The 12443-nt window shown below is 39.6% G+C and overlaps 1 protein-coding gene across 1 annotated transcript; it reads right to left on the reverse strand.

Annotated features, from left to right (window-relative positions):
* Positions 1-1553: 1553 nt before the first annotated feature.
* On the reverse strand, positions 1554-7620 carry clec11a (C-type lectin domain containing 11A; the record flags this gene model as incomplete). The annotated part of the gene is given in 5 exon segments (XM_032543083.1): positions 1554-2035; positions 2902-2985; positions 6403-6510; positions 6698-6812; positions 7266-7620. Coding segments are annotated over 5 exon segments (813 nt in total). The 3' UTR covers positions 1554-1622.
* Positions 7621-12443: the final 4823 nt, after the last annotated feature.

Below are 12443 nucleotides of genomic sequence, written 5' to 3' on the forward strand. Positions count from 1 at the left end.
GGGGGGGGTAAGTGGTTACATCACTGACACCACAGAGGAAGAGCAGGTCTTTGACGTTGATGACGTCACGTCTCGCACTCATGACACCATGAAGAGGTGTGACCGAGAACCGTAAGCAAGGATCTGCTTGGTTGTTAGTGTTGTGATGTAATTCAATATAAAGTTACTACGATGTAGTACCAATGGTATTTAACTAAAATCTAATTTTAGAAACTGACTTAAGCCTCGTGTTGTCTTCCCGTCAAAATGGAAAATCAACACTTTTGTTGATAGTTTTTATCGATTAAAAAAAAATCATTAAACATTGAAGAACTTTGGTTTCTTTTGTCAAATAAAAAAAGGATTTGGTAGAAAAAAATGTCTATTTCTCAGAGTAAGGTATCCAAAAAAAAGTATAATTTTGTTATTTTTTTTGTTAATTTTGTGGAAATATTTCACATTTTAAATGAGAACAGAAAACGATGTGGTGCACCACATCAGCCTTTAAGGAAAGACTTTTGAAAAACATTAAAATGTCACGTTTTATGTACAACTGGTTCTGCACAGCCACAGTGGGACTCGGGTTCAGGATGCATTTACATCTGAAAATGGTTCATTTTGGGGTGAAAGGAGGACTCAGAAGTAAGATCTAACATGTTTCATGTGGCCAGAGATGTTGTCGAAGAATCAGCAGTTTAACCACAATCTTCAAATATATCCAAATAATAGAGAATAATACCTGTTAATCCCAAACACCCATGGATTTATGTCTTCCAGAGGTTCAGTATGTGCTGATTCTGAAGAATGAGCCTCCAGGTGATCATGATTTCCCTTTTTTTTTTTGGTGGAAACTTTGAACAAATATTTCAATTTCCAGGTGATAAATCAGCTGATTCCTAACTGATACACCACAGCTGCATGAATAAAATAATATTTATAATACTAACATAATCTGACAAAGTCTTAGTCAGTAACTTAAATAGCAATACATTCATTTGTGCACTTATGAGACAAGTTTTACCTTAAAAACTTAAATACTGTGAAATAGTATGTATTAGTTAATATTTTCTAACAATTTCTTTGTCACTTTTACCAGTGTTTTTGATGTTTTTTGTCACTTTGTCAGATTTTTTTTTGGTCACTTTTTCAGCGTTTAAAAAAAATGATTTGTTGCTTTTTTTTCCTGTTTTTTTTGTAGTTTTTTTTTTCACTTTTTCAGCATTTAAAAAACAATTTTGTTGCTTTTTTTTACTTTTTTTTTTTCACTTTTTCAGCATTTAAAAAACAATTTTGTTGCTTTTTTGTAGTTTTTTTTTGTAGTTTTTTTCACTTTTTCAGCATTTAAAAAAAATGTTTTTGTTTCTTTTTTCCGGCTTTTTTGTAGTTTTTTTTTCACTTTTTCAGCATTTAAAAAAAATGTTATTGTTGCTTTTTCCTGCTTTTCTGATATAGAAAGTGTTTTGTAAACCGGTCAAATTTAACCCGAGGACACCCCGAGGGTTACGACTGAACACAACCAAAGTGGAAAGGGACTTTTCAAAGAGCAATAAGTTATTTGAAAATATAATCGACTTTTATTTCTAATGAACAACAACCGGAGCTCAGAGTTAAAGGTGGCCGTAGGGCGGGATGCGGAGTCAGTCTTAAAGTGCCACCCTGTCATCAAACTCGCACAGGTAGTTCATGGTCCGGTCGCAGTAGTGGTCCCACCAGTCGCCGTTGTCCGACGACATCGCCACGCAGTTCTCCCGCCGCCCCCCGTCCGGCTGGCTGGACAGGAAGTGTTTGCGCCACTGGAAGTACGAGACCCGGGTCCCGTCGTCGAAGAGGTACGCGCCCTCGGACCGCAGGTCGTTGATGCCCAGCCACACGGGCCAGTTCCCCGGGTTGAAGAAGGACTTGACGTAGTCCGCGAGGGCCTCTTGCTCCCTGCGGTCGCGCGGCATGGCGATGCGCCCGCCGCGCTCCAGGCACTTCCTGGACGCCCCGGCGTAGTCCTCGTAGCGGTTGTACACGAGGTAGCATTTGTAGCCTATCCTGCGGCCCTTCTGGCAACCTGAGAAGAAGAGGAAAACAAGATGGATGCTTTTATTGCATGTTTAGAATTAGAGAGATTTGGGATTTTTTTGGCCACATGGGGGCAGCACAACATGACATACATACAACATAAACGCAACATGTACATATTATCATCATACAAAGTTTATTGCTAACTGTAGCTTGTGTTAAACAGCAGACCCTGAGCTACATTATCATTCATTCTGACAGCTGAGCTACGTTAGCTTTCATTCTGACAGCTGAGCTACGTTAGCATTCATATTGACAGCTTAGCTACATTAGCTTTCATATTGACAGCTGAGCTACGTTAGCATTCATTCTGACAGCTGAGCTACGTTAGCATTCATTCTGACAGCTGAGCTACATTAGCATTCATTCTGACAGCTGAGCTACGTTAGCATTCATTCTGACAGCTGAGCTACATTAGCATTCATTCTGACAGCTGAGCTACGTTAGCATTAATTCTGACAGCTGAGCTACATTAGCATTCATATTGACAGCTGAGCTACATTAGCATTCATTTTGTGCCGTGTTAAGATTTTTATATCAGAAATATGGATTTCTAACAAATTACCCAGAATAACATGGATGCATGCACCTTATTACCAACCTTCTTCGCACAATTGATAACTTTAATTGAATGTTGGGTGTTTTTATTCAATTTTATCGAGTTTGAAACAGATACCAGTCTCTGATCTCAACTATCAGTCAAAATAATTCATAATTCCTCCCTTTTTTTTAGGTATAATGTCATATAAATTAGGTTTGTTGACCATGAATTTAAAAAAATAACTTTTGACCCAGAAGGACAACAAATTCCTGGTGGACAGGTGGACAATTGAAGGGTTAGAGTAACTGAGATACCTTCCAGTCGTCCCATCTCCTTGCGGTTGTCCTTGCTGTGCCGGTAGACCTCCTGGATGCTGTCCTCCAGCTCCACTACTCTGGCTGCCAGTCATGGGGAACAACAAAAACCAGACATAGAGTCAGTAAAAGACATCAGAGTCAGTAGAAGACATCAGAGTCAGTAAAAGACATTAGAGTCAGTAAAAGACATTGATGCAAGTAAAAGTGCTAGAGTCAGTAAAAGACATTAGAGTCAGTAAAAGACATTAGAGTCAGTAAAAGACATTAGAGTCAATAAAAGACAGAGTCAGTAAAAGACATTAGAGTCAATAAAGGACAGAGTCAGTAAAAGACATTAGAGTCAGTAAAAGACATTAGAGTCAGTAGAAGACATTAGAGTCAGTAGAAGACATCAGAGTCAGTAAAACAGAGTCAGTAAAAGACATTAGAGTCAATAAAAGACAGAGTCAGTAAAAGACATTAGAGTCAATAAAGGACAGAGTCAGTAAAAGACATTAGAGTCAGTAAAAGACATTAGAGTCAATAAAAGACAGAGTCAGTAAAAGACAGTCAGTAAAAGACATTAGAGTCAGTAAAAGACAGAGTCAGTAAAAGACAGAGTCAATAAAAGACATTAGAGTCAGTAAAAGACAGAGTCAGTAAAAGACAGTCAGTAAAAGACATTAGAGTCAGTAAAAGACATTAGAGTCAGTAAAAGACAGTCAATAAAAGACAGAGTCAGTAAAAGACATTAGAGTCAGTAAAAAACAGTCGGTAAAAGACAGAGTCAGTAAAAGACATTAGAGTCAATAAAGGACAGAGTCAGTAAAAGACATTAGAGTCAGTAAAAGACATTAGAGTCAGTAAAAGACATTAGAGTCAGTAAAAGACAGAGTCAATAAAAGACATTAGAGTAAGTAAAAGACATTAGAGTCAGTAAAAAACAGTCGGTAAAAGACATTAGATCAGTAAAAGACATTAGAGTCAGTAAAAGACATTAGAGTCAATAAAAGACAGAGTCAGTAAAAGACAGAGTCAGTAAAAGACATTAGAGTCAATAAAAGACAGAGTCAGTAAAAGACATTAGAGTCAATAAGGACAGAGTCAGTAAAAGACATTAGAGTCAGTAAAAGACATTAGAGTCAATAAAAGACATTAGAGTCAGTAAAAGACAGAATCAGTAAAAGACATTAGAGTCAGTAAAAGACAGAGTCAGTAAAAGACATAAGAGTCAATAAAGGACAGAGTCAGTAAAAGACATTAGAGTCAGTAAAAGACATTAGAGTCAATAAAAGACATTAGAGTCAGTAAAAGACAGAGTCAGTAAAAGACATTAGAGTCAGTAAAAGACAGAGTCAATAAAAGACATTAGAGTCAGTAAAAGACATTAGAGTAAGTAAAAGACAGAGTCAATAAAAGACATTAGAGTCAGTAAAAGACAGAGTCAATAAAGGACAGAGTCAGTAAAAGACAGAGTCAGTAAAAGACAGAGTCAGTAAAAGACATTAGAGTAAGTAAAAGACAGAGTCAATAAAAGACATTAGAGTCAGTAAAAAACAGTCGGTAAAAGACATTAGAGTCAGTAAAAGACATTAGAGTCAATAAAAGACAGAGTCAGTAAAAGACATTAGAGTCAGTAAAAGACAGAGTCGGTAAAAGACAGAGTCAGTAAAAGACAGAGTCAATAAAAGACATTAGAGTCAATAAAAGACATTAGAGTCAGTAAAAGACAGAGTCGGTAAAAGACAGAGTCAGTAAAAGACATTAGAGTCAATAAAAGACAGAGTCAGTAAAAGACATTAGAGTCAGTAAAAGACAGAGTCGGTAAAAGACAGAATCAGTAAAAGACATTAGAGTCAATAAAAGACATTAGAGTCAATAAAAGACATTAGAGTCAGTAAAAGACAGAGTCGGTAAAAGACAGAGTCAGTAAAAGACATTAGAGTCAGTAAAAGACATTAGAGTCAATAAAAGACAGAGTCAGTAAAAGACAGAGTCGGTAAAAGACAGAATCAGTAAAAGACATTAGAGTCAATAAAAGACATTAGAGTCAATAAAAGACATTAGAGTCAGTAAAAGACAGAGTCCGTAAAAGACAGAGTCGGTAAAAGACATTAGAGTCAGTAAAAGACATTAGAGTCAATAAAAGACATTAGAGTCAATAAAAGACATTAGAGTCAGTAAAAGACATTAGAGTCAATAAAAGACAGAGTCAGTAAAAGACAGAGTCAGTAAAAGACAGAGTCGGTAAAAGACATTAGAGTCAGTAAAAGACATTAGAGTCAATAAAAGACATTAGAGTCAATAAAAGACATTAGAGTCAGTAAAAGACAGAGTCGGTAAAAGACAGAGTCAGTAAAAGACATTAGAGTCAGTAAAAGACATCTTCTGTTGCTTTTTGAACTCTTAATTGAATTGCACCCTTGCACTTTATTAGGTGTATTAAATGGTAATGGTCTATGGAGGACGCCAAATATAGTTAATCCCAGTCACTTTCTTTCATTTTCAATTTTGTTAATTCATCCCGTGCTATATCAATACCAAGTTTGTCCAAATTTAACCCTCCTGTTGTCCTTCTGTTCAAATCTGACCCCTTTAAAAAATGTCTATATCTGAAATATGAGTTTCTTTTTTAACCAAATTACCACAAAAAATGGATTGGATTCCTTTCAACGCTCCTCGATTCCTCTGATCTTAACCATTAATACACTATATTCTTTTTTAACTCAAATAGGCTATTAGGAGTAATTAAAACTAGTGGTAGTAAAGGGGTGTTAGTGAAAAACAAAAAAAGTCTGAAAAAGGGACGAAAATGTTAAATTTTTGTCTTTTTGTGACCCAGGAGGAAGTAGCATCTTTCTGCAACAGAGGAAGCTGCAGTTTGAGGACCGCATTTCTAGGAGAGTGTGAGTTACTTCTTCATCATAGTGTGTGGTGTGTGTGTGGGTGGTGTGTGTGTGTGTGTGGTGGGTGTGTGTGTGTGTGTGTGTGTGTGTGTGTGTGTGTGTGTGTGTGTGTGTGTGTCTGTGTGTGTCTGTGTTGTCTGTGTATATACGTGTATATACGTCTATTTCTTTGTATATATACAGTACATACACACACTGTGAATACACAGACATGTGCATATACTTTATATCCATACGCACATACACAGAGAAAGAGAGAGAGCAAAGACAAAAAAACATAACAAAACTATTAGGGAGTTCTTCATCATATATGAAGACGTGACTCACCTTATAACGAGCTGTAACCTTAACCTAAACCCTCCATAGCTAGCCAGCTAAATTTGTTCGGTAACTAAAGTGTTAATGCTGCAGCTTCCTTGATTGCAGGAACATAGAAAACTGTAAGTGTGTTTATGCAGATTTTTCAGTTTTTTAGCAGAGAGGAGCGCCACATTTATCCTTGATTTATCCATTTCACAATTCAACTGACTGACTTGGTAGAAAAGCTGCACAAAAAGAGTCCACAAAGAAAGAGAAATGTGGAAAATGTGTGGGAGAAAGTGATGTTTGTTACCATCCACCCTGGTCAGACGGTCCATTAACTGGCTGACTTTAACATCCAGGGTGTAGTGGCCAACGTTCAGCTTGTGGATGGCCTGGTCCATGCTGGCCAGTCTGGACACTGAGGGGTAGAGGACAATGGGGGGGGGGGGGGGGGGTGATAGAGGACACAAAGGAGAGGACAACATAAGAGAATCCAGCTGTTTTGTATTAATGCAATGTAAAATATTGCAGGTGTTTAAGATATTTCCCCGATTAATGGCCCAGTGTTTGTATAAAGGAAGATTTCAACCTGGACTGAGACTCACAGACATAGTTGTATGAGTTTTCAAAGTCTGAGACTGGGCTGGTTGGCTCTGGTTCAGGCTCTGGAAGAATATCAGGAACGTCCCCTCTCGCCTTCTTCACCTCTGGCAGGGATGCCTGAGACACAACACACACACACACACACACACACACACACACACACACACACACACAGAAACACAGAGAGAGAGAAAGAGAGAAATCACAGTGTTAACATTTCTCAGATGCTGTTTCACATTCACATGATGCACATTTAAGTTAAGTTAGGTTAAATGAATCCACCAACCAAACCAAGCTTCTCCACAACCAATCAAAAACAAGCTATCCAATGCAAATCACCTCCCTGTGCACATCTGGACCTGTCTCATTTCATCTCAAAATCTAAATGTTCTACCTGGAGAAACAAGTTTCAGCGAATCGGAGCATGACATTTAGATCAAAAATGATCTTCATCGTGAATGGATCCATTGTTTTACCCAAAGAACCAGGCATGCAACAGTGGCATTAACATCTCCATTAATCGTTTTTTAATTTTAAGTTAATTGAGTCCAACACACAAACGGTCCTGACCTGGTTTGGCGTAGCGTCGGCCGTCCCCGTAGGAACACACACACTCAGAGAACACAAACACAGGAGAGCGAGCGAGGTGGCAGCTGGTCCCATTTTCTGCTTCCTAATAACTCGGCTTTCACTTCAGCAGTAAAACTCTCTCTGAGTCTCTCTCTCTCTCTCTCTCTCTCTCCAGTGTCTCTCCACTGTCTCTCTCTCTCTCTCTCTCTCTCTCTCCAGTGTATCTCCACTGTCTCTCTCTCTCTTTCACTCCTGAGCCTTGTACTTCCCCCTGAGGCTTGATCCAGGACTCCGTAGAGCAGGAGCAGCAACAGGAATCTCAACAATTTAAAATCACATCTCATTTCTCAGCCTGCTGTCTCTCTCTCTCTCTCTCTCTCTCTCTCTCTCTCTCTCTCTCTCTCTCTCTCTCTCGCTCTCTCTCTCTCTCTGTCTTGTTCTCTCTTCTCTCTCTCTCTGCCTTGCTCTGTCTCTTCTCTCTCTCTCTGCCTTGTTCTGTCTCTTCTCTCTCTCTCTGCCTTGCTCTGTCTCTTCTCTCTCTCTCTCTGCCTTGCTCTGTCTCTTCTCTCTCTCTCTGCCTTGCTCTGTCTCTTCTCTCTCTCTCTGCCTTGCTCTGTCTCTTCTCTCTTTCTTCCTGCTGTCTCTTCTCTCTCTCTCTGTCTTGTTCTGTCTCTTCTCTCTCTCTCTCTGCCTTGCTCTGTCTCTTCTCTCTCTCTCTCTGCCTTGTTCTGTCTCTTCTCTCTCTCTTTCTGCCTGCTGTCTCTTCTCTCTCTCTCTCTGCCTTGTCTCTCCTTTCTTGCCAAAGCTCTTTATTTTTGCTCCCACCTTCCATTTCCACCCTTTAGTGTGAACAGCAGTTTTGCAAAGCTGTAACCCATCACAGGTGCACTTTTAAGGCATTGTACAGGGTTTTATTTTAGCCAAAGGACAACTTCACTGTCCAAAAAGCCTAAGACGGAGAGGACTTTTATCACTGTCCAAAATAACCAAATATCTTCAAAATGTAATTTGCTACAAAAAAAGCTCCATTTTGCAACCATGCAATTTCATTCAGTTTATCCACTTTTAAATGATCAGCTTAAGAAGTAGGATAGTTTTGTCAGTTTTGTGGTTTTCACACATCCTCAGACAACCGGCAGTGAAAAGAAAAACCAATGAAATGGTCATTTAAAGATCTACAGTATGAGTTTAATTCTCATAGTTCAACCAGCCCGACTCCAGGTCTGCTTACTGTAATGTTCTGCAGCTTTCACCTGTATGACGTCTCAGCGGTTGTAGTTAGCTAAGTTGTCATGGAGATGGACCTGTTATCATAAGAGCCCTGTGGCTGTTGTGATTCTCTCTATAGGAACGTCCACGCCTGATGTTCACATTGTAGGTTGTTTACTTTCAGTCTCCCTAGCATTGATTTCCGGCTTAAATATTGGCTGAATTCGGTTTCAGGTAGGAAAACACTGTATGCCTTCTACACATGAGCACAGTGTGGTCATACACACACACACACACACACACACACACACACACACACACACCCACACCAGACCACACACAAGAGCCCTGTTTTGGGCGAATATCAGGCCTGCTTACACCATCTCTATTTAAATACTAATTAAATAAATCAGGGAGAATTATTGATTCAGGGGAAATTAGGAATACTGTACAATAAAAAAAAGTAAAGTGTGTGTGTGTGTGTGTGTGTGTGGTGTGTGTGTGTGTGTGTGTGTGTGTGTGTGTGTGTGTGTTGTGTGTGTGGGCATGCCAGTTAAAATGCCACAAGAATGTAGCAGAGTCTTCCAAGGATGGGATCGGGAAGGGGAGGAGCTCAGACCCGGACTGGGAGCGTGCATTTGAATCTGCAGGACCACACACACACACACACACACACACACACACACACACACACACACACACACACACACACACACCACACACACACACACACAGCTGTTCCACTGCACAGCAGAGAAAACAAACCTTTTATACAGACTTCCATTTGGATTCAAACAAGGGACTGGAGAAGGTGTTTATTCAAATCTTCAAAGTCCAGCGTCTGTGACTGAATTTCCAGCTTTTTTCTGAATTATGTGTTTTTGGATGTTGGACTCATTTTGTGGCTCATCAAACAAAAAAAAACAGTTTGGGAAATGAGGGGAAAAAATCTAAGTTGCAAATCTAAATCAAACTTTAAATGCTAAAACATTTTAGTAAATCAAAGAATGTTATTAATTAATTAACATGAAAATTTCCTTCGGAGAATAAAGATCACTATAATGTACAATGTGTATAATGTTGTCTTCATGTGTCTCATTTGGTCTCATGTTGTCCCATGTGGCTTATGGTCCTCATGTGTTATGTTGTCATGTTGCCTCATGTTATAGGTTCTATGTCTCAGTTGTCCATGTGTCTTGTCCCTCATGTTGTCCTCATGTGTCTCATGTTGCCTCATGCCGCTATGTGCCTCATGTTGTCCCCAAGTTGTCTTCATTGTTGCCTTATGTTGCATGTTGTCATCTGTTGTCCCCATGTTCGTTGATCATGTTGTCCTCATGTTTGCCCCACCCTATGTTGTTTATGTGTCCTCATCTGTTGCTCATGTGTCCTCATGTTGCCTCATGTTGTTTCATGTTGTCCTACATGGTTGTCCCATGTTGTCAGTTCATTGTTGCCCTCATGTTGCCCTCATGTTGACCTCATGTTGTCATCATGTTGTCTTCATGTTGTCCTCAATGTTGTTCATGTTGCCTCCATGTGTCCTTGTCTTCCCGTTGTCTTCTGTGCCCATGTTGTTATGTTGTATGTGTCTCATGTGTTTCATGTTGTCATATGTTGCCTCATGTTGCCTCAGTGTCTTCATGTTTGCCTCATGTTTCATAATGTTTGTCCTCATGTTGTCCTCAGGTTTGTCCCAGTGTTGTCCTCATGGTGTCCTCATGTGTCCCCTCTGTTGTCCTCATGTTGTCTCATGTTTGCCCTCATGTTGTCCCATGTTGCCTCTCATGTTGTCCTATGTTGTGTCCTCATGTTGTCTTCATGTTGTCCTATGTTGTCCTCATGTTGTCCTATATCAATGTTCTTTTTAATTCCCCAAAATAACATGATTGATTCCAACGCTCTTTGCCAAGTACAATCTCTACTTTCATTAATTTGGGTCTTATTCTTTTTATAGCATTGTAAAACAAAGTGAAGTGTTGTTAATATAGTGTTGAGTAAAAGTGACATATTCCAGTCTGTGATTACATCAACATCCATCCTTTAATTTTAGTCTCAATAATTCCTATTTTGCTTTTCTAACTCCAACATTAGGTATAATTTCCTATAAATAGTTTATTGACCATAAATTCCAAAAATAACTGTAAAACTAAAGTTAATAAGGTAGTTACGTAGGTGAAAACTTTAGAAAACGGGACAAACATTGAAAAAAGGGACAAAAACGTAAGAAAAAGATTTTTAAAAACACTAAAAAGCGTCAACAAAATGGTTGATTTACAATTTTGACGGGAAGACAACACGAGGGTTAAAGCCCCCCCCCCCCTTAAATACACAGTCTCCGTCGTATAGTACCCACAAAATTCATTTTTTTATGATATGACCATGTGTGTGTCTACAGTAATCATACACATACTAGGCCTGAAATGCAGATGTTTCCCGTGCTTTGATCATTAATACAACGGGGTCTTCCGATGTAGATGACTTTTCCCACTAACTGCAGATCTCTCACATGCTGAATGCTCCTAAAATATCTATCAGCCTGGTGCACGGCGAACTCAGTATCTGTCAGATCAGTTCAATGGTTTTATTTTCAGTTTAATACCACGTCTGAGACGGAGGCTAGACGTGAGCTAACACAGTACTGCTCCTGTTTCTGTTTCCACTGTAAGTTCAACACCGTGCGATGATGGTTTTCCTGAACCCAAACAAATAAAAAAATAGGTCGGAGGGAACACAAAGCAGCCTTTCAGAGAGTGGAGGTGTTGGGTAGTGCTGCAGCGAGGGCGTTGATGGACGAAGGGTGCCTCAGTTCACCACACACACACACACACACACACACACACACACACACACACACACACACAGTACCTGAAGGAACACTGATACAGGATGCATTCACATTTAATCTCTTTATGGTGATTTTATCCGGATGTGTAACATCTTCTGAACAGTTTAAAGTCCCAAAAGTCCCCTTTTCTTAAGATTATATTTGGGGCTTTTCCCTTTATTATAGTGACAGTGGATAGACATGAAAGGGGGGGGGAGAGATGGGGGGGTGACACGCAGCAAAGGGCCGCAGGTTGGACCAGAACCCGGGCCGCTGCAGGACTCAGCCCACATGGGGGGCACGCTCCCACTGGGTGAGCCCGAGGCCGCCCCAGGGTTCAGATTTAATACGGTTGTGTTACGTAAAACCAAATATGTGATGAGAATATAGTTCAACATTTTGGGTAATAGCTCAGCTTAGCTTAGCATAACGACTGGAAGCTGGGTAAACAACTAGCCTGACACCATCTAAAACACCACCTACCTGAACCTAGCTAAGCTAACTCATTGACATGTTACATCTCGGTTCATTTCATTCGTACAAAAAGTCTGAAAACGGTGTTTTATGAGGATTGTGTATTTTTTTGTTGAGTACTTGTGTGTGCCCATGGAAACCAAAACCCCCAAACAGTTGGGGGTTTGGTGTCTAGCTCAAGGGCAGGGTTAAAATCCTAAAATAGAAAAATGTGATGTGGAAGGTGGAATTAAATCTGTGTGTGTCTGTGTGTGTGTGCATGTGTGTGTGTGTGTGTCTGTGTGTCTGTCTGTCTGTCTGTCTGGTGTGGTCTCGGTGCGTGTGTGTGTGGGTGTGTGTGGTGTGGTGTGTGTGTGTGTGTGTTGTGTGTGTTTTGTTGAGTACTTTTAACCTGGTGTTGGACCTCGGTCAAACCGAACTGAAGTGATTTATATTAGAAATATGGATTTCTTCCAACCAAATTGTCCAAAAATAACATGGATAATTCCATATGTTCTTTAGGTGACATTAACGATTACTTTCGTTGAATTTTTGGGGTGTTTTATTTAATCGTATAGCATTTTAATTCTTTTTTTTTTTTTTAATGGTTTCCAAACAGTATGCGGACTAAAATTGGACATCTACCCATCTGAGATCCACTCAACATCCTCTGATCTTAACTATCAGTC

This window comes from Etheostoma spectabile, chromosome 18 (assembly GCF_008692095.1).
Source record: "Etheostoma spectabile isolate EspeVRDwgs_2016 chromosome 18, UIUC_Espe_1.0, whole genome shotgun sequence".
Lineage (NCBI taxonomy): Eukaryota > Metazoa > Chordata > Actinopteri > Perciformes > Percidae > Etheostoma > Etheostoma spectabile.